Source organism: Bactrocera dorsalis, chromosome 5 (assembly GCF_023373825.1).
Source record: "Bactrocera dorsalis isolate Fly_Bdor chromosome 5, ASM2337382v1, whole genome shotgun sequence".
Taxonomy (NCBI): domain Eukaryota; kingdom Metazoa; phylum Arthropoda; class Insecta; order Diptera; family Tephritidae; genus Bactrocera; species Bactrocera dorsalis.
Genome location: NC_064307.1, coordinates 42,088,557 through 42,113,718, shown reverse-complemented (window position 1 = coordinate 42,113,718; position 25,162 = coordinate 42,088,557). Strand labels below are relative to the sequence as shown.

General features: G+C 37.1%; 6 protein-coding genes across 6 annotated transcripts in view; 3 read left to right on the top strand and 3 right to left on the bottom strand.

Moving 5' to 3' along the window:
• LOC105229055 (alpha-protein kinase 1) overlaps positions 1 to 14,778 on the bottom strand; it is a 55,740-nt gene extending 40,962 nt beyond the window's left edge. The window contains exons 1-5 of the mRNA XM_011209124.4: positions 14,625 to 14,778; positions 14,148 to 14,550; positions 12,508 to 13,087; positions 11,572 to 12,450; positions 11,312 to 11,504 (exon numbers count right to left, since the gene is read on the bottom strand). Of these exons, the coding sequence (XP_011207426.2) occupies positions 11,312 to 11,504; positions 11,572 to 12,450; positions 12,508 to 13,023 (1,588 nt within the window). The 5' untranslated portion in view covers positions 13,024 to 13,087; positions 14,148 to 14,550; positions 14,625 to 14,778. The remainder of the gene's footprint in view (positions 1 to 11,311; positions 11,505 to 11,571; positions 12,451 to 12,507; positions 13,088 to 14,147; positions 14,551 to 14,624) is intronic.
• Positions 1,946 to 9,570, top strand: LOC105229054 (monocarboxylate transporter 14). The gene is made up of 2 exons (XM_011209121.4): positions 1,946 to 2,189; positions 2,277 to 9,570. Exon 2 carries the CDS (start codon positions 5,522 to 5,524, stop codon positions 7,892 to 7,894), a length of 2,373 nt encoding a protein of 790 aa, XP_011207423.2. The 5' UTR covers positions 1,946 to 2,189; positions 2,277 to 5,521; the 3' UTR covers positions 7,895 to 9,570.
• Positions 14,779 to 14,954: 176 nt separating the features above from the next.
• Positions 14,955 to 16,064, top strand: LOC105229053 (cyclin-dependent kinase 1). The gene has a single exon (XM_011209120.4). The coding sequence runs from the start codon at positions 15,071 to 15,073 to the stop codon at positions 15,974 to 15,976; it is 906 nt and encodes a 301-aa protein (XP_011207422.1). The 5' UTR covers positions 14,955 to 15,070; the 3' UTR covers positions 15,977 to 16,064.
• Positions 15,961 to 17,253, bottom strand: LOC105229052 (enoyl-CoA delta isomerase 2). The gene is made up of 2 exons (XM_011209119.4): positions 16,723 to 17,253; positions 15,961 to 16,662 (listed from the first exon to the last, which is right to left on the bottom strand). The coding sequence occupies exons 1-2, from the start codon at positions 17,107 to 17,109 to the stop codon at positions 16,267 to 16,269; spliced, it is 783 nt and encodes a 260-aa protein (XP_011207421.1). The 5' UTR covers positions 17,110 to 17,253; the 3' UTR covers positions 15,961 to 16,266.
• A 95-nt stretch (positions 17,254 to 17,348) lies between these two features.
• LOC105229050 (WASH complex subunit homolog 5) lies at positions 17,349 to 21,595 on the top strand. The gene is made up of 7 exons (XM_011209117.4): positions 17,349 to 17,588; positions 17,643 to 17,745; positions 17,814 to 18,005; positions 18,069 to 19,283; positions 19,343 to 20,733; positions 20,842 to 21,225; positions 21,289 to 21,595. The coding sequence occupies exons 1-7, from the start codon at positions 17,467 to 17,469 to the stop codon at positions 21,443 to 21,445; spliced, it is 3,564 nt and encodes a 1,187-aa protein (XP_011207419.2). The 5' UTR covers positions 17,349 to 17,466; the 3' UTR covers positions 21,446 to 21,595.
• Positions 21,475 to 24,757, bottom strand: LOC105229051 (phosphoglucomutase). Its single transcript, XM_011209118.4, has 6 exons — positions 24,348 to 24,757; positions 24,075 to 24,239; positions 23,871 to 23,952; positions 22,631 to 23,178; positions 21,896 to 22,566; positions 21,475 to 21,824 (listed from the first exon to the last, which is right to left on the bottom strand). Exons 1-6 carry the CDS (start codon positions 24,420 to 24,422, stop codon positions 21,686 to 21,688), a joined length of 1,680 nt encoding a protein of 559 aa, XP_011207420.2. The 5' UTR covers positions 24,423 to 24,757; the 3' UTR covers positions 21,475 to 21,685.
• Positions 24,758 to 25,162: the final 405 nt, after the last annotated feature.

The following is a 25,162-nucleotide window of genomic DNA, read 5'->3' as shown; positions in this document are numbered from 1 at the left end:
AAGTATGTGCACTTAGTTACGATCTGATAGACAGTTCAATCGTTCTATACACTCCTGCACTAATAACGATTTGATCTCGTAAGCAGTGAACGTTTTGACTATCCCTTAATATAACTATACGTTCATTGCACCGACTTATAGCAAAGACCTCTGCTTGGAATATGCTCGGAAAACCACCCATAGGTATGGAGAGTTTGGTATGTGGTTCTGCGACCCATAGGCCAATATCGGAATAATATCTGAAAACTTAATGAAATAAAAATTTGAGAACCAATAAATTAAGAGTCTACAAAAAATTCAATAAATCGAATAAATTTCCTAGCGGGCACCCAGCAACCTCTTTGGGTACAAATTGGTTATTCCGACAGCACGTGTTCAATGAAAGTCAGCACAAATGTGAGTACAGCAAACATGTGAAACGGTATTAATCTACTGCAACGTTGCCATGCAACAGTGATAAAAATAAAGCGAAAGTGTATTAGCAATTTGATAAAATTCGATAACTAGCAAATACATACATACAAACATGACACACTACAGCATGGCCGGTCACCTGCTGACACTGCTCTATGCGCTAAACCGTCATCAAAAATGGGTGGAACAAAACAGCTGAGCAAGCAGACCAACAGTGAGAAATACATACATATGCTCAAAGCACACACACACACAAATAGAAAAAAGAAACCTTTTTACATATACTTATAGTTCATATGCATGGCAACAATGTCTTCCCGGTTTTTACTTTTCGCACAACTGATTGCATGAATGAACGAAGAAAACCACCCTTGCTTCGCCGAATGCAGAGCAACAGAAAAAAAACGTCACAACGTAAGTAAATTAAAGCTCCAGCTAATGGATTATAAAGCAGAGACTTAACTTATGGCGTTGCAATGCGATGCCGCTCGAGGAAGTGGCGGTCGGTCCACACATACACGCTTGAGCTGTTTGCTGGCGAGAAGCGCTGCACTACGTAAGCAAGCATAATGCCGGGTATGAATGGTCGGTCGTTTGGTTAGTTGGTTGGCTCAGCATTTTGCTGTTTTTGACAGCAAAGACTTCGTCACCTATGTATGCGCGTTGTTGTTACTGCTGATATTGTTGTTGTTGTTTGAGTTTTCGGTTGCTAACAGACCGCGAGGCATATTTGTTGACGCATTTCCAAGCATGATTGCCACAGCAAACGCTCTGGCTCTCTCCGAGTTTCCATTGAAATCACACCACTTTTACAATGCAAAACCTCCACATATGCATAGAACTTTGCCGAAGACCAGGTGACAGCAGCTGACGTGCTGCTTTATTGTTATTACACGGTGAATTGTCAGAAATTGTACGCTCAGCGAAAATTTGCTTTTCGCAAAACAAAGCAGAATATAAAGTAGAAGTGAAGCAAGCAGCCAAACAAAAACTAAATAAACTTGAATGCAAACAAAACACTTTTTGTTTGTCTATCTATCAATGAGCGCAGCACCTCTCCGGCAGAGCGGTGGCAATGCATTGTTGATGAATGAGCGAGTAGCGCCAGCAGAGTGGCGACGAAATATTATCCGCTCGTTCGTTGGGAGCACAGCGGTGTACCTACTGCGCCTGCCTGCTCTATTGGGCACTATAGGGAGAGCGCGAAAATGGCTGTAGCCTATACACATATACACACAAACATGTATGGATATATGATTTTAGCGCGTTGCAGCAACAATGACGGCGGTCAAATACAAAGCATTCCCATAGACATGTGTACACACACCGCTTTGTTCAGCTGCTGGTGGTACAACACTACGTATGCGTACCCTGCACCACCACCAACACCGCTGTCGTCGCTACAAATCATCTTCGCTTGAAATTCGTATAACAGTTTGGGGCGGCGCGCGCTGCATAGAACATTTTCGTTGTTCAGCTGTACAGCTGTATGCATTGGCAAGTTTTACAGCCAGGTCAGTTGGCAGTCGGCAGCGAAACAACCGTGCGAATTGTGCTTTCCTCTAGTGGTGCAGCGTAACACTGTTGTACCACAATTAGCTAAAGCAAAATTCATATTTTCTTCTAGCATAATATTTTTATTCAGCTACAGTTGACGAAAAAAGCGAGCAAATATAAATATCACTTGCGAGTGTTAACAACAGAAGAGTCGCACGACGCCAGCGTCGTTGACGGCGACGTTCACAAACGAACTGTTACAGTCACCAGCAAAGCAGGTAGGCCGTCAGTCATTTAGCCAATTGCGCTGTGAAAAATCATATAAGAAATATTTTATAAAATAATTAATAAATTTAAATTGTCAGCGCTAAATAAAACAACAACAATAAAATAATAAAAACTGCGAGTAATATAATAAAAATTCAACTGAAATTCAATTGACGTACGTTGTTATTGTTGGTTGGAGGCAGTGATGGAGCTGTTAGGCAAGCAACAACTCTAACAACGACAACAGCAGCGACGACTGACGACTGAGTCAACTGTAACGACAACGACGACAGCAACGTTGCGACTAGCTGCTATACGAAACTAAAACCAACAGTAACAACCAAAGCAATAACAATAGCAACAGTGGCAGCGGTGCTACTGCCTATACCAGTAGTGTCGGTGGCGTCGGCGTTGGCGTTGACGGTGGCAGCGTACATAAACGCAGCAGCGGCATAGCTGTGACTGTGGCGACAACGTTCTTTGTAACAAGCTCGTGGATTTGTTGTTTTTGTTGAAAACATTTATCGATCACGCGTCGAACGAAACGGAGCACTCGCTCGGCTAACACATTTGTATAATGTAATATGGTTGTATAAAACAAACATTAAAAAAAAAGAAAATTAAATATTCATTGTCAAAAGGCAAAACGGAAACTTTGCGGTCGTGTAGAACAAAACGGAAAATCGAAATATAGCAAAATACCACAAAAACAAAACGGTGCAAAACGCTAACACACCACATTCGACAGGCGGAAAATGAGATATTAAAGTGCATATAGCGAGAGGAGGCAGCGTGAGACAAAAGGAAATATACAAATTAATGCATTTGGCAAATTTCTAATGTGATGCCATTTATGTATGTATGCATGTAAATGCAATGCATTTTGATGAATGTTAACCAACTAGCACACCTGCAAACCAAAACAACACACGTCCACAACACAGCACTGAAACAAAAAACAATAAGAATTAGCGCTGGTATAACAACTTGATTCACAACAACAATAACATTTTCGTCGCATTACGCATTTAAACTTGAATTAAAATTTCTATTGCAAACGGTTAACACGTTGCAAGTACAAAACTCGAGCAATTGAAGAGCAAGGTTGAAAGGAAGACAGTATATTTTATTGTAACAAAGAGAAAAAATGCCAACACGTTGAATGCACGAAAGCCTAAGGTAAGGGGGTTAACGGTTCTATGCATTTTCATTTGCTGTCAATGCAAATTGAAAGCGAAAAAGACAAAAAATAGCAGAATATTAAAAAAAAAAATTAAAAAAATAATATATGCATAAAAATACAACAAAGTCGAAAGTGCAGATACGCCCCAGCGTTTAAGTATTTCAATAATAACAAAAACAATAACAAAGCGCATACTATAAACACAAGTTGCAGCGCGCAAGCAGCTGAGCAGAGTCAAAAGCGTAGATAAATGAAAAATAAATACTCAAAAAGTTACATATAATCATATAGAAGAAGACCACATAGCAGCAAACAATAAATGACAGCTGGTGCTGCACATTGGCGAGCAAAGAATAGGGAAAAAATACAGGAAAAGCGCTTTTGAGGAAAAGCGGCTAAGTGTAACAAAGAAAATGCTCATGAACACATACATATATACTTGCATATATGCATATAAACAAAAACGTGTAGAAAATAAACTATAGATTATAGGCTTTAAAAAGCTTGGAGAATATATTTATTCAAATAAAAGCAATATTAAAATTTACTACGCAGCAAAAAGCACTGATCTCAATTAAAACAAAAAATCAAAAATAAAAGAAATTATAGGTGAAACGTTAATTATACAAAGTAGCAAGTAAAAACAAATTTTTTGAAAATAATTCATTACAAATTTTTAGCCATAAAAGTGACACTCTCATTAAAAACGCGCGCGTTTTTCTTTAGCTTTGCTTTGCTAACTTATATACTTACAAAACATGTGTTTATATATATTTAAAAATAGAGAATAATAAAAATAAAAAATTGAGTAGTTTAGTGTTACCTGAATTGTTGAAAATTCTGCTTCTCCGGTAGCATATACAGTGTAAATTTGTTAAATACAAATAAAAAGAAACTTGCTCAAGTGCATTGCATAGTTACTGCAGCGCATAACAAAAAAAAAGCATACGAACCTATAGCCAAAGCGTATAAAACAAAAACATCATTGAAATAAAACGAAACATACACACGAAAAAGTGTCATTCCATTCGATAACGTCAACAAAACAAAGTGTAAAAGAATATCAAGAAATTATCAAATAAATAACTTCAATAGCAAGCAAAAATTCATAGCCAAACGTGCTCTCGCACTCACGCCGCGTGCTAGCAGCGCAACCAAGAGCAGAGCGCACATTCTATAACGAAACTGTCATACGTTCGGTGCTCGTATTACGCTCACCGCTCAGCCACCCTTGAAGGCGAATAACGACGATTACTATTGCCACTGAGACTACTCATCATCATCAAGAGCACACGGCAGTTGTACCGCGCGTTTTTGTCGTTGCTGTTGCTGTTGTGGTCGAAGTCGTCTTCGCCAACGTTATCGACGGAGAGCAGAGAGCATAGTGTTGTTGTAGCGGCCCACCACCCATCAAACGTCCGACAAGCCGACAAGCTAACCAGCCAGACAAGTAACTAACAGCGCGAGCGAACAAACGTGCAGAGTTAATGTGTGACAGCGAGTCAGCCAACCGCCAGCAGTCAGCAGTTAGCACAGCAGTCTGCGAAGATAAAGCTTAAACAGTGCCGAAATCCAAAAGGAAGAAATTCTTAAATTAATATTGAACTTTGCTGAACCGCGACAATTGACCATCAATAATCGCGGTGGTCGCAAGTTCTCGAGCGCACTTACAAGAATTATAATAAAATGATATAAAAAAATTAAATAAGAAGTTAAAAAATATAAAATAAAACAACACGCACATCAAAAACAGAAACAACAAAAATATTCGCCTATAATCGTACGTGGTAGAGAAAAAAAGTGAAAGTCAAAGTAGAAGGAAAAAAGGGACGAAAAAACGTGTAGGGTAGTTGAAAAAATAAAGGCAGCAAACCAAAAATTATTTTGCTCGTGATGTAGTTGTGAAGAACGGCAAGCAGAAAGCAAGCAAGCGAACAAAATAAATAACTTCTGAAGTGCAACCACGGCTACGAAGTGTAATAAAATACTTAAAAGTGACTATAAAAACATAAAAGAAAAAAGCATAAGTGAAGTTATTGTGTTGAAGCAAAAAATACTTGGAACACCTAACAACTACCTAGCTTCGTTAGAATACGCCACTTAACCTCTAACTCTATAGCAATAAGAAAAAAATAGTATTAAAAATAAAAAAATAAAAATATGGGTGATACAAATGCGCTGGGTTCCGGTACGCGTCTACGTAAATTCGATCGTACAGACAGTGAAGTTGCATGTGAAGAAGCCGCGCGCCTTACCGCCGACCTGCAGGAAGGCACCGTCAGTCCAGACGATGAGGATGATCTCAGCGAATACGGCGAGCTGCCACCACCGCCAGACGGCGGTTACGGTTGGGTCATCTGTTTTGCGTCGTTTATGTGCAACATGATTGTGGACGGTATCGCGTACACGTTCGGTATATTCCTTGGTGAATTCGTCGATTACTTTGGTGAAGGCAAAGGCAAGGTGGCCTGGGTAGGCAGTTTACTGAGTGGTGTTTATCTGAGCGCTGGTCCAATTGTGTCCGCGTTAGCGAATAAATATGGTTGCCGTGCAGTATGCATTGCGGGTAGCGTTGTGGGTTGTATAGCATTCGTACTGAGCACGATGAGCACGTCCATTAATATGCTGATGCTAACATATGGTGTGATCGGAGGTTTCGGCTTCGGTATGATTTACTTGCCTGCAGTTGTGGCTGTCGGTTATTATTTTGAAACCAAACGTTCACTGGCCACCGGTATTGCGGTATGTGGCTCTGGATTCGGCACGTTCGCCTTCGCGCCATTAGCGACGTATTTGTTGCAGTTGTATGGCTGGAAGAATGCACTACTCATCTTCGCGGGTCTCATTTTGAATTGTGCCATATTTGGCGCTATGATGCGTCCACTCACCTACCCCAAAAAGAAGAAGGTTAAACCGCTCATGCAGCGTATGTACGAGGAGAAGCAATTGCAATTGGAACGTGGTTCAATTGCTGGTTCACATTTTATGGTACAGCTGCCGGACGGCACCATGGAGCGTAAGCTGAAAATGCCACTCAATGCCGATCCCGGTGTACACTCTAGTCTGAATTTGGAATTGCTCGCCCAACAGGGTTCATTACATCCCGTCTCAACACTACCAACTATCACCGAAGCAAAAGTGGTCGAATATCAAACTGGCGCACAAAGTCCACCAACTGTCGATAGCAATGGACAATTGGATGTGAAGCGTAGCGGCAGGCGTTCACATCGTAATTCGGAAACCGAGACCAGCCCTTACAACTCGGTGGATGCAATGACACGCAATGCCTCACAGCCCGCCTTTATGGCAGACCATCAAAGTCTTCCAAAGAATGGTTCGGTGCCTTCTTTCAATCGTGTACGCAAGACATCAGCCAGCGAACGTTTCCAGCCATCCTTAGCCGCCATACGTGCATCATCGCGCGGCGACCTCGACAGCAATGGTGTTGAAATGGGATTTAACTCATCGAAAATATCGCTCTCACAGAGTCAGTCCAGTGGCAAAATGGTGCGTCCAATGTCACGTAAAGATATCTTCTACTCCGGATCTGTGACAAATCTGCCACAATACCAATCGCAAAAATCACTCACGAATTACCGCAACTCCGTGCTATCGTTAACCAAATATGAAAAGAGCATGCAAAGTGTACGTGTACATGATCCGTTGGCTGAAGCTGAAAAAGGACGTGGACAATACGATCTTTGTCCCTGTCTCACCATACCAGACTCCATTAAATCCGTTTTCAATACAATGTTGGACGTCAGCTTATTGAAGGATCCAGTTTTTATGCTTATCGGCGTCTCCAATATATTCGGTATGGCCGGTTTGTACGTGCCATTTGTGTATCTAGTGGATGCGGCTAAAAAAGATGGCATCGAAGATAGTTCAGCATCATTTCTACTCTCAATTATCGGCATAACAAACACCTTTGGCAGGGTAATTTGCGGTTATGTGGCCGATTTTCCCAAAGTCGACTCACTGTTTCTCAACAACATTTGCCTACTCATTTCCACGGTGGCCGTTACATTAACACCACTTTGCTCTTCCTACGGTGCCTACGTGACCATGTCCATATTCTTCGGTATCGCCATTTCCGGTTACATTTCACTCACGTCAATTATACTCGTAGATTTATTGGGACTGGACAAGCTCACCAATGCCTTCGGCTTGCTTATTTTATTCAGAGGTTTTGCCGCCATCATTGGATCGCCACTAGCCGGCGCTGTTTACGATGCAACCCAAAGCTACGATCTGCCATTCTATATGGCGGGCGGTTTATTTGCGCTATCCACGATCACCAGCTTTATGGCGCCATGCCTAAAACGTTGCACCACCTCCGATGAAACACCAATGCAGATTGATACGCTCACACCAATCGATGAGGAGCAAGGTGAAGAGGCGGAAGATGAAGAAGACCAGCCCATAACGATTGTACCGAAAATTGTGAAAACTCTACCCAGTCCACAACATGAGGAGACGGACAGAGGATTTCCAAGTGAAACAAATAAAAGTGGCGCCGAATCCAAGTTATAAAGTGGTAAATAATACAAACAAACGCTAGAGGAGTGTTAGAATATTTTGTTGAAATTTTTTTTGCGGTAATAGGTTAGATGAAAATGCCATATAAAGTGAAGAATGAAAGTGTTACAAGAGGTAACACACAACACACACTATTGCGAATGTGTGTGCGCTGTCAAGACTACAAAAAACCAGAGCGATATTTTTTTTATTAACTAACCATTATTAAGCTTAAAAAGTGAAAAATCAATTATAACAGTAATAAAAAAAAACAACAAATAAACGCAGAACTTATTCAATATTTAAGCTAATTTTAAATGCATACACAAACACACACATACACAATACACGCAAACACACAAATTTAAAAGTCTAGCTTTCTAGCTAATTAATAATTTATATTATTATATAGTACTAATTGAAATAGCTAAACGAAACAATAAGCTCGCAATATAGCTAAAGGGTTGGCTTATAAGTAAACACCTATAATTCGAAGCCCAAACGCGTATAGAGTTCGTAATCTAAGCAAAATGTACCAAAAAAGTCGAACCAAAACAACAAGCAAACAAAAAATTATTATGTATTGTAGATATGTACTGGAATGTACGCAAGATTTTAATGTGAATGCAAAACGAAAAATGTTAAACAATTATTATTTGTTGTTATTAAGGAAAATGCTGCATTATTATATGCATATTTAAATGTGAATTTGTAAGGCAAATCATGCAATTTGTAAAGTGTGAGAGAGATTAGAAACGCGAGTATTGTAGGAAATTCAAGCGACTCGCAAAAAATCCTTTTTAATCGGTAATGTACTTGAAACTTATGTGTATAGTGATAGGCATACTAAATATGTAAAATATGTAGAAAACGAGAGTGAATGCGATTGTGAAGCGAAAATATAGTATTGTTTACAAATCAACTCAAAACTCTATATTTATACGTTAATGTGTAAATATTTTCGATTCAATGAAACAATAAAACAAAACACTGTTAACTCGTTACAAACGATTTTTGATGTGTTGTATATTAATATGTACAATAATTACATATGTCTATATAATCAGTTAGTTACTAATGCTCTTAGGCATAGACACAAATATATAAATTTTTTTCTTTTTAGAATTTCACATAACGCGCCTTCTTTTCAGCTATATTTTGATATACATTGTAAAGTGCTCAAATCGAAAATCGTTTCACGTATGTGAAAGAGGAATTTTTTAAGCGTACAATGCAACCTGAGCGGAAGGGTATTCACCTCAGTGCGAATTGTCAACTAATTATTACGTATACATATTTTTTATTTAAGTAGTTTTAATTGCGGTATGCAATTGAAAAAAAGGAATTAAGAAATAGAATAAACGAAATATATATACATATACATAGTATGTATGCAAAAAGCAACAATGTGAAGCAACAGAATCAATAAGCACAGCGTTTAAGCTGGCACCAACTTCTAGGCATGCCTATATATACACAAAGTACTAATTATAATAAAGCATAATAAATACATTTGTATAATTAATTAATTAAGTATATAAAAGCTAGAAAAGCATGTTGAAATTGGAAAATGTACAAAGCACACAGTAATGATAAAAACAAAAATGTGAAAAATTCGACCTATAAGAAATTGTTATTACTAGTATTATTTAGAAAAAGGAAAATAAACGAAAAATTCATAAAGAAAACTATTTATTTAATATTATTTGAGCTATGCCATTGTATGAATTTTTGCAAATGGATGTCCATAAATTTTGCAAATTAATAAGTAAAAAGTTAAAAAAAAAATTTCTAATAAAAATTAGTGCAGCAATTTTTTTTTGTGACGCATAAAATACTGTGACATATACATATATATGAAAATAAATTGTATAATATACAACAATGCATGAATTGCCAAGAAACTGCAGGTGTTTTACTAAATTTCAAGAATGCAAAGCAGTAAGTATCCACAAGAACCGAAAGAAAGTGTTAATTAATTATTAGAAATTACAGAACCGTTGCCACGACAGTCGGCTCAAAGTAAACAGAACGAACACGGATTTTTAACCGACCAAGGACTCGAAAATTAGTTAAGGAATGTTATATGTCGCTACAGCAAGAACAATAGCTCATAGAGTCAATTTTTTCAGAAATTGTATTTTTTTAATTTTTGGGAAACAATAATAGACGAATTCTCAACACATAAAGCTCGTGTAACTTCTTTAATAGATGTACATGCATAGATATACGAATACTATATTTTTTTGTTCATTAAATTTGCAAAATAAGTTTTGAGGAACATCAATAGACGAATTCTCAACAAATAAAACTCGTGTAAGTTATTTAATGCACATGAATATACGATGCAAAAGTTCTAAAATCTTCGAGAATCCAAGCAAGTGCTGTATTCGATTAAAGTCTAAGTTTAAATTTTGCCCTATTACAACAATACGAGGGACTTTGTACTTAGTATTTTTATAGATACTATTTTAAATATTATATACATATGTATATAGAGTATATTTATTGTATATGAGGCGTAAATATATTTCATAGCTTTTTATAAAACTTGAGTGGTAAAGTATTTGATTATCGCAAGTCAATGACTGTTGCAATACACTATACATGTACATGCAAGAAGTATTTGTTGTACGTATGTATATTAAAGTGTATAAACAATTTATCGTGGTGTACACAAAGGCACAAACGACTCACATGTACATTCACACACGCAACGGAATATAAAATATATGGTGTTAGCGATAACGTTTCAAATAATTTAAATAGACTAAGGCAATTGATATCGGAAAATGCCGAAGTACGCTGCACTTGTGGTCATTTAAGTTGAGTATAAATTAATTGATTTCAAATATATGCATTGGAAGGTAGCTGCGTTGTAGAAATCTATTCGAAAAGGTAAAAAAAAGCTATATTTTTATAAGTAAGAATTCCTTTGGGGATGTACATATATGTATATGCACAATGTTTTCCCACTAAATGGATGAATAATCGACACAACTGAACATTATTGCTATATAGCAATGCAAAGAATTCTGCAGCACAATAAAGCGTTATATTTATCTTTGATAACTTAGGTGCTTACATACGCGATAAGGAAAGCGCCTGGACGGCAAAAACTCGTACTAAACTTATTATTCTAGGAACCAATTGAAATAGTCAAATAGTTTATAATATAAACAATTCAATCATGTTATCAGTAGTTCATAAGCAAATAGATTGAAAAAAACAAAACGGTGCCGAAGCATACTGTCAGTTTTAGTAGTGTAAAATTATGGGCACCGGCATAACATTGGTCAAAAATTTTAAACAAAAATGTGCTGCACCGATTTTAGTATTGTATTGTAGTATGATCATTTCGTACGCCGACTGAACTGGTTTCACACCATTTATAGTATAAATATAGAAATAGAAAGAATGCTTGGCACTTACCGCTTGAGTGGTGTGGTTTCACTTCCAAGACGGCGTTTTGTATGATGTGTTGGGATTGGTGTTGCGCATGGCTGTGATGAATAATTTGAGTTTCGTTGGACATTTGTATGGAACCAGCCGTAATCATTGTACCTGAGGTCACCATTTGTATGGCACCAGGTTGTGCAGCACATTCAACGATTTCTTCTTCCAGCTATTCATTTGATAGTACAATATAAATTAATTTGATAATTTCACGTCACTTGTTTAGTTTAGCTTACCTGTGCAACTGGTGCTTCTGGGTGCATGCTTGGCATTTGCGTCATTTGAGGGTCTTCATAAATATGCATCATGCCCATATGTTGTTGCACCTCGTGTATTTGTGGATCATACATTGCATAGTTGGGGCTAAGCATGCTCGGTGTATCAACTGAACCCATGGAAGAGGCGTTGTGATTGATTTCTTCACCGGGATTATGCATTTCGGGATTCATGCCATATTCATCGGCATAAATCGGTTGTGCATGCCACATAGGCGCCACCATACCTTCGGGATTTTGACGCTCATCACATTGTCCGTCTTCGCCGGGCAAAAATTGATATTCGGGCGGATTCATGACGGGCGGATACACAAATGGACTACCCATGTAGTTATAGACGGGATGTGCATTATACATTGGCATATGCGAAACATACAGAGGTGTACCAGTGGCTTGTTGTGCGGCCTGCGCTGGATGCAACATTGGATTCTGAGCTGCAAAATATGCTTGATATGGATAAGCGGCATATGCTGGTGGGTGCGCATATTGCGGTTGTGCGGCGTAACTTGGCGGTCCGGTAGCCATTAATTGGTTAGAGGAGTCGATTTGTTGCGATTGTTGTTGTTGTGTTAATGACTGTTGTTGGCCAATTTGATCTTGTGTTTGCACCATTTGCGGTTGTGGCGCTGGACTACCTTCCGGTGGTGGATGGCGTTGATTATTGTAATCGCCACGACGTGAACCACCACTACCACCACGACCACGTCCGCGACGTGAACCACGGCTACTCATGGTACCCATTTGCGTACTGGGATTGCCATTTCCACCGGCAGCAACAATAGCATTCGACGGTGCCAACGCTACAGGCATACCAGGTATAGCTTGCATAACAGATGGATTCTGAAAGTGGAAACCAAGTTTAATTTTTACTTCCCATAATTGTATTATAATATATACCTGATCTGGGGGCATGTCACCCTGAATGTAATGTGGTGCTCCACCGGGTATATAAGCTGGTACTGTATGTGCCCATCCGTGCAAATTTACGTTGGCTGTAACATTGTTTACGTAAACATTGCTGGGTATTTGCGCTGGCATCATAGCTGCATACATAGGTCCCGCTTGATGAACACCCGGCGCTGGTACAAACATATTTGGTGAATGCATTGCTTGATTGTAAATAGGATGACCTGCTGACGTGGCCGCCACACTGTGTAAGGGAGCTGCGGCGGCTGCCGGAACGGGTGTATATGATTGAGCAGGCGCGATTGCATTGCTAGACTGTTGAACAGTTAAGTTATTGTTGTTTGTATTAATGCCATTGTTGTTATTGGCCGCAGGAGTAAATGGCTGAGCAGAAACAGTAAGATTATTATTTTGTAAAGATGTTGCTTGCTGTGTTTGATTATTAATCAAATGATTATCCGCGTGATTATTATTGTTGGGATTCTTGATTGTTGTGGACGATTCCATTTTTCTCTCTAAATAAAACCTTTTCTATGAAATGTAATTGAAGTTCGGTATGGTGCAGGAAGAACTGAAATAAGAGATATAATTTTATTAAAACGTTATACCAGTATTTCCTCAAAATAGTATTTTTTATAAAATCTACTGTTATCTCCGCAGCTGGAAAATTCAAATACAATAGTATTTTTTAATTAGCTTAACAATTTTTACTACGTTTTGTGTTTAAATATAAAAATGTAGTAAAACCAAAGCGTACGGCGTGCGAGACAATTATATTATTACAGTGGTACATTTTGCCAAAGTACATAAAAGTGTACTTAAATTGCATTACTAGAAATTCACTATCGGGCAAAAATATATTGCATAAATAAAGGAGCAACCTTTTCAGTGTAATTACATATGTAAATATGAAAATCAAGCTCCAAACATCATGAAATTTAGGAATGACAACGAAAATGCATTGTAAACAATGGCAACTTCATTATTTAGAAACAAAAACAATCACAATAAAAGAAGACTTATCCTGCATGTTGAATAATCTGTTTTTGTATTTATCCTGATAACCGGCGTATTTACAGCCGATACACATCGACTAGTTTTTGGATTCACATAGCGTAAAATAACAAAAAAAGGAACTAGGCAGTCAAGTTAATGGTTTTTTTTTATAAATTCAAAAATATGCTGAACTTTAACTTCATTTCGTCCGCTTGTCACAAAACCCGTGTGGTATAAAAAATGAAAAAGCCCAGAATATAATCTCTGTAACATAACCTAAAATAATTTGAGCACTCAATATTTTATTCTTTCTTATAAAGGTTTACAATGATTTTGGTGTAAATTAAATGAAAATGAAGTTGCAACATAACACCACAAATGGCATTAAGTTACAACACAAATAAAACTGCATTCGATAAAATTATGATGGCGTGATGAAATGTTTGCGGCGTGTTTATACAAATTTACATATGTTTGCTTGCATGTGTGTATGCGGCGAGTCAGTTCAGCCTACCGCCTGCCTGTGTGGCACTTTTACGACACCTAACTTGTGTGATTGTAAACTTTGTCCCTCTCAAATGTATTTATTATCATAACTATTTACAACAATACTTTTTTATTCATATAATACGTACCTTCAGATTTTCATTTCATATTCTCTGCTTACGGACTAGCAGCCGAACACCATACAACTATTTGTTTCAATAGCTCTTGATTAATTTTAGGACGTGTTTACTGATGCAAATCCTTTCGAAACTGTCAAGTGTACCCAGTTCCCTACTTCAATATCTTCTTTGAACTGTCCCCACAAAGTCGAAATGAAGTACCTCTCCCAGCCGCTACACGCCGCTTTTATTGCTCCCTAATTAATACTTTTACAGATTCCAGCACTTATTCAGCTGTATTCTGTTCACTGATACTAGAACGACAAACACGATATTTTTGCAGTTCTGCCGTCTTATAGCCTGTGATTACTGCAGCACTTTTTTATTTTCTTTACACACTTTAATTAGCAATAGATTTGACCGAGCATTCTCACTGCGAATCAAATAAAGAAAAACAAAATATTCAATATGCGAATTGAAATTTTGTGTCTTATGGTATATCGTTACCGTGGATTAAACGAAATTAATAGTTCACTGTTTTTGTTTAATGTATGTACGGAAAGTTTCACTCGTGGAAAAAATATTTCTTTTCTTTCTTCCTTTGCTTTGCCTTTAGTAAATTCACGTTCTTGCAACTTTACGTGCCTAGTGCGGCGAACGGTTTGCATTAAATACGAGGAAGAATGCGAAAACGAGATAAACGAAGGCTCATGACTGACAATACCATGCGAGCGAAAGGGATTTAAGACTGGAAAGCGGTGAAAATGGCGACAGAGGAATGCCAATGGAAGTCAGGGTTGCATTATGTGAAAGGTGTGTTTTCCAGTACTTCCATTGTAACTGAGCGCGAAATTTGTCTTTTCGATCGAAATTTTAATTTCGCACGTATTATACAAATCTTGCTAATTTTAAATAATTAACCGCGTGTAAGTGTATGCAGCTCAAAGTTTAATATGGAAGACTTTCAAAAAATAGAAAAGATTGGTGAAGGTACATATGGTGTGGTGTATAAGGGACGCAACCGAGTAACTGGTCAAATAGTTGCAATGAAAAAGATTCGTCTAGAGTCTGATGATGAGGGAATTCCATCGACGGCAATAAGAGAAATATCCTTACTGAAAGAACTTAAACATCCAAATATTGTTTGTCTTGAAGACGTGCTAATGGAAGAAAACAGATTGTACTTGATCTTTGAATTTTTATCTATGGACTTGAAAAAATATATGGATTCATTACCACCAGAAAAATCAATGGAAACTGAGTTGGTTCGAAGCTATTTATATCAAATTACAAATGCAATTTTATTTTGTCATCGTCGCCGTGTCCTTCATCGCGATTTAAAACCACAAAATTTACTCATTGATAAGAAAGGTGTAATTAAGGTTGCGGACTTTGGACTTGGTAGATCATTTGGAATACCAGTCCGCATTTACACTCATGAAATCGTGACCCTTTGGTACAGAGCTCCAGAAGTATTGTTGGGTTCACAGCGATACTCATGTCCAGTGGACATTTGGTCTATTGGTTGCATATTCGCCGAAATGGCTACAAGGAAACCACTTTTCCAAGGCGACTCCGAAATCGACCAGCTGTTTAGAATATTCAGAATTCTAAAGACGCCTACTGAGGAGACATGGCCAGGTGTTACTTCGCTCCCGGACTATAAAAACACTTTTCCGTGTTGGTCAACAAATCAACTTACTAACCAGTTGAAAAATCTTAATGATCGCGGTGTCGATTTAATTCAAAAGATGCTTATTTATGATCCTGTTCACCGCATATCTGCAAAAGACATTCTTGAACACCCATATTTTGACGGATTTAAAATGAAATTTATAAAGAATGAAAACGAAAAATAATACAACTTTATTTAAACTTTTACAATATTATTTTATTATACATAATTTAATGCGTTTATTCCAATATAAATCATAACGAAAATAGTAACCGCTTTTTATCCTTGAAAATGTATTAATATTAGATGGAGGTTAGTTTAAGGAATGTAATTTTTCTTTGTCCCAAATATAACACATTTATTGCTTTAAACCACTGACAAAGTTCAGTAGTAGTTTTTACACTTAAAAAATTTACCACATAGCATACAATATTTATATATTTACTTTCATGATTACAATTTATGTTTTTAATATTATAATTTGGACTTATTTTTGCGTGATACAAACGAAACCAAAGCATTTGCGAACTCCTCCGTGGTAAAACGCTTGTAAAGTTCCTCGGACTCAGCGTTGAGCGCCCGATACAATGCCTCTTTTTCATGCATACGAATGAGAGATTTAGATATTTTCATTGACTCAGGGGGTAGTTCTGAGAAGTCTCTAATTGCTGGCCAAATATGTGAATCTAACGTGTTGTCTTCAAATACCCTTGAAACAAAATTAAAGTTGTAAGCTTCCTGAGCACTTAATTTTTGGGACAATAATAGCATTTCGTTTGCTTTGGAGCGTCCAAGTATTAAAGGAAATAAATAGGAAGAACAACTTTCAGGCACAATACCCAATTTTGTAAATGGAGTCAAGAAATATGCCTAAATTATACAAAAATATTAAAGATTTAATTTTAATTGAAGTATGTAAAATTAGCTTACTTTGGATGAACACCACACAATGTCACAAAGGCCAGCCAATGTAGCTCCAATTCCAATACAAGGTCCATTTACTAACGCCAAAGTCAATTTGGGACATTCAATTAGAGCGCTAACCATTTCTTTAAATATAACGTTTGCTTCTTTAATTTGCGCTTCAATATCTGAAGAACCGTCCATAACTTGCGATAAATCATTTCCAGAAGTGAAAAAATCTCCTTTGCCCGTTATAACAACAATTGTTACACTGTCATCTTTGGCCGCATGTCGCAACACCAAACCAAGCGCTCTATATCCTTTTCTATCAATACTATTGAGTTTTTCCGGCTTGTCAAATGATATCGTGAGGACTTTGTCCTGTACCTCAACATTAATTCCACTAACGGTCATTTTAGTAATATTTTAAGTTCTCGATACAAATTGAAATGATAATTCTTACGGTTCTCCAAAAAAAAGCTAGCAATTAAAGTCCATTATTGATGTAAGCTTGCTTATCAATATGTGTAATTATTCTTTTTTATACAAATAAATAAAAGAGACGGTGATAAATGTTTATAGAATAAACGTCAAAAAACTGGCATACGAACATATGGGTATGGGAAATTTAAAAAATTCAGATTGGAAGATGGTTTTCCAATGTCAAATGTTTTGACATTTTGTATAATTTATGTTGCTTTTGTAAATAAAAAACATTACCAGAGATAAGGTAAATAGTGTATTTAATTAAATTCTTGTCTGTTCATAAAAATGACGGATTTTCTTGCTGAAAATAATGCTTGTGGACAGAGTTTACTGCATATCGTTTCTGTAGGAAATGCGATAATTGCAGAAACATTACGCTTAAAGGATTACATTCCTGATATATATCGGTAAAGGACAAGTGTATAACAAAATTACCGAAGATTAATGCAATGAATATTTAGTTTAGAATCAAAGGCTGACGTTCAAAAGTATTCCGAAATTATATTAGATTTTAGCTACCTGAAAATAGCGGAGGCGCAGGAGCAAAAGATTGAGGAAAATCCAGTAAGACAGAAACTGATTTCTTAAATCCCTATTTAGAAGAATTAACATTCTATCTCTTATCATTTTAGGAGTTGCAAGATTTAGATGACGAGGTACGTGAAAACTATTTGGACCTTTTAACGAGATTTTATCTGGCCTTTGAAAGTACACATCAGTATGCTGTGGATCTCAAGCAATTCATCGATGAATTGAATCGTGGCTACTACATTCAACAGACACTTGAATCTGTGTTACAAGATGTAGAAGGCAAACAGTTAATGGTAGTGATCTTATTTATGACGTATGTTAATGCCAGCAATTGTTAATACATATTATTATTCTAGTGCGAAGCATTATATTTGTTTGGCACGATGTTATTACTTCTTGATTATCATATACCGGGTATTGTGCGTGAACGCCTTTTAATATCATACTATCGATATAGTGCTGCAAAAGCGCAAGGTGATAGCAACATTGATGACGTGTGTATGTTATTGCGCTCCACAGGCTTCGTAGCAAACAATGAATCGTCACCATACAACGCAAAACTAACAACACCTTCACAGTATCCTGTTTCATACTTCTCACGCTTTACATTTGACCAAAACTTTATTGATATGGTAATTGGTCGTTTACGATGTGACGATCTTTACAACCAATTAGCAATTTATCCACATCCTGATCATCGCTCCACTGCTCTGTCTACACAGTCGGCAATGCTTTTCGTATGTCTTTTTTTCACACCACAAACCCTCCATTCTCAAGTAGCACAAATGCGTGAAATTGTGGACAAATTCTACGCCGATAATTGGGTAGTATCTATTTACATGGGTGTAACCGTTAACTTGATTGATGCGTGGGATGAATTTAAAGCAGCCAAAGCAGCTTTGGCGCCTGTGGTGGATACTGGCGTGAAGGGTTTCTGTTTGTTGCATAAGGAGAAAATGACCAAGACCTTGAAACAAACGCAGGAGATACTACGAGCTGGTGTTTTGAATGACGACTTTGTTTTACAGAACATCTCAAAAATCATACCTCTAATGCGCCAATGTAACGTTTTATTACGATGGTATTTCACACATACATCGAAAGCAGTACTAGTGTTGACTCAGAGTTCACAAAAAACTCAGCAGGTCGAACAACTAGTCTGCAATGAGTTAAACTATCGTAAGGAACAATTATTAGAGCTTCTACTTGATTGCAGCCAGTTGGAGACGGCCGTTAAGGATATATTGCGTGATTTAATGAACGCAAAAGCCGAACGATGGTCTAAGTTTAAGCATGAAGCTTTGGATCGCCTAAAAGAATTAGGTGAGGCATTTGGTGGCTCCCGGCCGCTGTCTAAAATAGAAAACAACCCACAACTGAAGTTGTGGTTCAGTGAAATAACTAAAGAAGTTGAAAAACTTAGTGCGGAAAATGTGAATTTCTCAGGACGAACATTAATTCAACTGATACAAGCGCTCGAGGAGGTGGAGGAATTTCATAATTTGCAAGCAAACATGCAAGTGAAACAGTATTTGTTGGAGACGCGTGAATTCTTACACCGCATGATACAGGTAAAGTAATATGGGCCTGCATGAATTTTATATAATTTAATTAATATTTAACTTTGTAGATAATTAATATCAAGGAAGATATCCTCATCAATATGCAATTGATCAGTGATTTGAGCTACGCCTGGCGTTTACTAGATCGTGATTTCACCTTAATAATGCAGGATAGCATTAAAAAGCAACCCAGGTCTGTAATACGGTTACGCGCAGCATTCCTTAAACTTGCCAGTGCACTAGAAATTCCTCTGCTGCGTATAAACCAGGAACACAGTGAAGATCTTGTATCCGTCTCCAATTACTACAGCACCGAGCTTGCTAATTACATGCGTAAAGTTTTGCAAATCATACCCGAAACCATGTTCAGCATAATGGCACGCATTATAAATTTACAAACGGAGGTGTTGCGCGAAATACCTACGCGTTTGGAAAAGGACAAGCTAAAGGAGTATGCACAGTTCGAAGATCGCTATACAGTCGCTAAGCTAACACATTCAATTGCCATTTTCACCGAAGGCATACTAATGATGAAGAAGACGCTGGTTGGTGTTATTGAACTTGATCCCAAACAGCTGCTTGAGGATGGCATACGTAAAGAACTCGTGCGACACCTGGCAAACGCGCTAAATCTGGGCTTGATCTTCACAACTACAACTACTAAAACGAAACAACAACCTATAGCTGAATTAGAAACGAAATTACTAGCATTAGCCAAAATCATGGATGGCTATCGGCGTTCTTTTGAATATATACAGGATTACTTGAAAATACATGGCCTGAAGATTTTACAAGAAGAGCTAACACGCATTATCAACTACAATGTAGAAAAGGAGTGCAATGCATTCTTGCGCAACAAGGTGCAAGATTGGCAGTCACGCTATCAGAGTCAAACTGTACCAATACCAAGTTTTCCGGCACTGCAAGGTGACGCCTCAAAATCGAATAATTTCATTGGTCGCTTGGCACACGAAATACTCCAATGTACGGATCCTAAACGTACAATTTATATAGAACTTAAAGCAACGTGGTATGAAAAACGTGCGCCACATAAAGAAATACTGAATGGTTGCTTTTTCAGCAAAGTGCGTGAGTCAATCGGGCCGGCCGGTTTGGTCGGACTAGATCGTCTGTATTCGTACATGTTTGCAGCAGAACTCAAACAGAATCTAGAAAAAATGCAAAAGAATTTAGCTAACGATAATATGTGGTTAGAAGCATTAAATAGCTTAAGCGTCGAGTTGGAATCAAAACAATTTCCGGGCACTAATTCATCAAACCCGTTAAAATTCTACGCAAATTATCATAATCGCTGGTTGAAAGTGTGGCCCACATTACTGGAATGGCTATTACAGCTGGGCCATAAGCAAATACTGCGTCAACAACTGTCCTTTGAATTGAACAGGAGCAGCAAATGCAATTCGAAAAATTTGGAATCAGCACTGGAAACATTCAATAGGTTAGCGCATATATGAAATTTGTTTTACAATGTAAAAGCTCGATATTTTCTGAGTTCCATCACTCGTATGTTTATATTTTGGGGTATTTAAATTATTGTATCTTCTAGGGCACTGTTGAACGAACTGGAACAACCAGAAACTTACGCGAAATTTATCTGTTCGAATAGTGGCAATCAATTGCTTATGGAATTTAACGAGTATCTTGCCTTTACGGGCTCTTACGAACCGCTTGAGCAAGTTTTCCTTACAACCAAAAGCTCACATCACATTGCGCTGTTTCTCTTCTTATTTACTATAGCGCATTTGCCACGCCTACAATTTGCGGTGAACACAAATAGCTTATTGGCGAAAAATGTGAAGGATTCTTTAGATGGCACACCACTTCTAGTGGGCTTACTAACTGTTTTACAACAGTTTCATAAAGACGTTAAGTTATTGTACTTGACTTATCTGTGTCAATACGCAACTGTGATAGTGGAAGCGAATATAAGGTTAGTACGCATGGTATATTAGACTTAGGGGCAATCTCAAAATATATATTTTATCATTTTCAGTGCAAAAAGTGAATTAGGCGTTGAAGCCACAACAGCATTGCACTTCCTGCAGATGTTTGTTAGGTTAGCCAAGCTACCGCGTACTGTTTTAACCGAGCGCTGTCCGACAATTATATTAAATCAATTTGAGTATTTAGCTATAAGCAACAAAGTTTAACTGTCACATTTTATAAAAAAAAATACGTATTATTGCTTATATAAACACACAAACATACAAATTTTATTATTTAAAATAATTCATCCCAACAAATGGTGCCAATTGTAGTAACTATATCCTTATTAATTTCGTTTTCTAAACATAATAAAACGATCAACTAGTGAAACGCGCTTTAGGCAAAGACTTTTCAAAACGAGGTAGCCTCCAAAACTAGCTTTGCTAATTCGTTGCTAAAATTTCTTATGTAATGACAGTGGGTGCATTGCGACCGGTGAATTTTGGCAGTTGTGAAATCTCCAAAGCGATATCTATTAATGGTTTCAGCATTACGCTAGCTTGACCGAGCACATTATCCTTCTCGTAGGAATCAATATATAAACTGCAATTTAACAAAAACAACAATATATGTAGATTTGAGTTAATAGCAGGCAAAACTCTTAAATAACCTACCGCACTGTAGCGCCCGAACTGCCTGTGCCACTTAAACGGAACACAATACGACTGCCGTCTTCAAAGACGATACGTAAACCTTGCTTTGTGGCTAGAGACTTGTCTACGGGGTCAGTATAGCTGAAGTTATCAGCTACCTTGACTTTGTATGTTTTGTCGCCGCTGGTAAAACTCTTTCCAACAAATGAAGAATCGGTAATATTTTTCTCCATAGTTGCAATCATTTCGTTGCAAGGTTCCAATTCACATTCCTCATAATCATAACGTGTAAAGTAATTACGACCATAGGTGGCCCAATGAGCCTTGAGTATATCTTCAATTCCTTTGCCGGTATGTTCCATAACGGAGAGCCATGCTAAAACCGCCCAAATGCCATCCTTTTCTCTGATATGATTGGAGCCAGTGCCGAAGCTCTCTTCGCCACATAAGCACAGACGACCGGCATCCATAAGATTACCGAAATACTTCCAACCAGTGGGTACTTCAAATACCTCTTTACCCAACTTCTTGCCCACCAAATCCACTGCCGAAGCTGTTGGCATACTTCTTGCAAAGCCTTGTACACCATTTTTCTTGAAGTATGGAATACATTCCAAGTTATTTGCTATAACTGCCAACGAATCGCTGGGCGTTACAAAGAAAGCGCGATGGCCGATGATCATGTTACGATCCTGTAAGTGAAAATTTCCGATTTTATTACATTTGACATAGAATTTGCTTGGTCAAGTTACTTACACCATCACCATCGAATGCGGCGCCGATATCGTAATCACCTTGAGCCACGGTTTCCACCAAATCCTTGGCGTAAGTTAAATTGGGATCGGGATGCAAGCCGCCAAAATCAGGTAACGGTGTTGTGTGAACTACACCATTTTCGGGTGCACCCAAAGCGTTCAGAAATATCTCACGCACATATGAGCCAGTAACGCCGTTCAACGAATCTATGCGCATTTTTAGGGGCTTGCCTGATGTCTTTCCGCTAACAAAGTCACGCAATTTTTCAAAATCGAAAATCTCTTTCATGTGCGCCACATAATTGGCCACCGAATCGATGACCTCAACAACATAAGGTTTGCCATTAATTTCATATTTGTTAGTGCCTATTTTACTTATGTCAATTTCTAGGCCATTGACTATTTTGTACTCCTTGATGGCAGTGGAGAGTTGATAGATGTTATTGGTTACAGCATCTGGTGCGGGTCCACCATTTTCACAATTGAATTTAATTCCAAAATCGTTCTCGGGACCGCCGGGATTATGGGAAGCTGTCAATACTATGCCACCTAAAATATATACATATGTAATGATTACATAATTGTATGTAAGTACAAAATTGGAAAAATAAGTTGTATTATTAGCTTAACTATATATTTGTTTACTCGTTTAGGAATTACAACTTTTAAATTGGAAATTATGATGATAACATTAAAAATTATCACGATGACATTCAAAAATGCCCACCTAAGCTCGTCAGCATTGTTGATAAGAAGTAATGTATTAAATTTCACATAACAAGCTACTTTTATAGCGTTTGCATGTAAACAAATGTAGCAAATTACACAAAAGAATTAAATGCACTTTAATTTTTAAATATTTGCAAACTATATACATATGTATGTGTATATGCGGAATATATCCCATACAAAGTATATATTTATATAATTGTATAAAATTCTTTCATATTAACGTTTTTAACCGTTTTTGAACCATGAGTAAGGTATGTATATCGGACCTCTAGCTATAATTCAAATTGATTCAAGTCCTTGTGTTAATTTTTTTTTAATGGCGAGGTATCTTTATTTATTTATTTGTGAAGGGTTATATAGCTTCGAAGCAAACGAGGTTAACTGCCTATAGCCAACTTAAGCAAATATATACACACAAAAAGGCAGGACGTTGCTATTTTTAAATTATACGTACATTCGTATATAATTTCAGAAGTCAATTTGATATAACTACCCGTATGATTACTTACCTAAAGCTTTATGCTTACGAATTAAGCTTGAAACAGCTGGAGTCGAAAGTATACCGTTTTGTCCAACCAACAATTTTGCAACCTAATAATATTTTAATAGATAATTAAATTTGAAACACTAGCATGCAAACTAAATACCTTACTACAAACATACATACATACATCTACAAAATACATACATACATATGAACTCTATACACTCACCCCATTAGCAGCACACATTCGAATAATGAGTTCTGCAGCCTCCTTGCAATAGTAGCGGCCATCACCACCCACTACAAGCAAGGCTCCTTCTAAGGCTGCACCATTGGCATCCAAAATACACTGCACGAAGTTCTCGGTATAATTTTGTTGTGTGAAAACTTTAACCTTTAATTTGGTAAATAAAAGTTTGAATTAAGTTGTCAAATATTCACTTGAAAAAAACAAGAACAAATCAACTAAGCCGACTAAGAATATAATTAAAAAAAAGTAAACCTTTTTGCGTAATCCGCTAGTGCCTGGTTTTTGGCCTTCATATGGTTTTGTAGCAACTACAGAAACAGTCGACATATTTAATTTATCAATTTTAATAAACGACAATCCAAAAGAAATCAAATTTATAATAAGCTCTCTGTGTACCAACGTATATTTTGCAACGTCTGCAACACTTGATTTCCGAAAACTGACTACCCCATACTAGGCAATTTACTGATAATATACAGATACAAGGTCATTCAATGTCAGAAGTTAGCTGAAAGCAACTTGCGCTAGCGCAAATATGATAAGCAAATCAACAAGACTCTACAAATTTTTGTTGTGAATTGAAGCTTTATAAAATATTCAGTGACAATCTATTTTAAGCTTAGCGTTCTTAGTATAAATATTTTATTTAGTTGCCGGTTTTAAATACACAAATTCATATCAGCAGCATAACAAAACAATCATTGGTGGGGGCACTTTTTGTAAACAAACCATTGTGAACTTGCGATAATTGTAAACTTATCGATATATGTAAAAAGTTATTGTGATAATAAAAAAAAATATCATTAAAAGGCAGGATTCGATAAAATAAAATGTTTAATGTTTGAATACAATTAAGTAAAGAGAATTAAAATTCAAGTAAACTCATGCGTGCCCAACCTTCTGATTAAACTTTTTGTCGATTATATAAAATGGAACCAATTAGATTGTAAGCTCTGTGGCTTTATTAATTATACGCTAATATATTATATACATATGTGGATTGGGGATACCAGTAAGAATGCTAATAAGTAGTGGAAAAGTGAAATCGTTTTTCACTTTATTGCAGG

Excerpts from the sequence above, each read along its gene's own strand:
- LOC105229053 (XM_011209120.4), top strand. The coding sequence starts at position 15,071 with ATGGAAGACTTTCAAAAAATAGAAAAGATTGGTGAAGGTACATATGGT.
- LOC105229052 (XM_011209119.4), bottom strand. The coding sequence starts at position 17,109 with ATGACCGTTAGTGGAATTAATGTTGAGGTACAGGACAAAGTCCTCACG. Across the intron at positions 16,663-16,722 it reads TTGTGTGGTGTTCATCCAAA|GCATATTTCTTGACTCCATT; the intron begins GTAAGCTAATTT and ends TGTATAATTTAG.
- LOC105229054 (XM_011209121.4), top strand. The coding sequence starts at position 5,522 with ATGGGTGATACAAATGCGCTGGGTTCCGGTACGCGTCTACGTAAATTC.
- LOC105229050 (XM_011209117.4), top strand. The coding sequence starts at position 17,467 with ATGACGGATTTTCTTGCTGAAAATAATGCTTGTGGACAGAGTTTACTG. Across the intron at positions 18,006-18,068 it reads TAGAAGGCAAACAGTTAATG|TGCGAAGCATTATATTTGTT; the intron begins GTAGTGATCTTA and ends TTATTATTCTAG. Across the intron at positions 21,226-21,288 it reads ATAGTGGAAGCGAATATAAG|TGCAAAAAGTGAATTAGGCG; the intron begins GTTAGTACGCAT and ends TATCATTTTCAG.
- LOC105229051 (XM_011209118.4), bottom strand. The coding sequence starts at position 24,422 with ATGTCGACTGTTTCTGTAGTTGCTACAAAACCATATGAAGGCCAAAAA. Across the intron at positions 24,240-24,347 it reads CTAGCGGATTACGCAAAAAG|GTTAAAGTTTTCACACAACA; the intron begins GTTTACTTTTTT and ends ACCAAATTAAAG. Across the intron at positions 23,953-24,074 it reads GAATGTGTGCTGCTAATGGG|GTTGCAAAATTGTTGGTTGG; the intron begins GTGAGTGTATAG and ends AAATATTATTAG.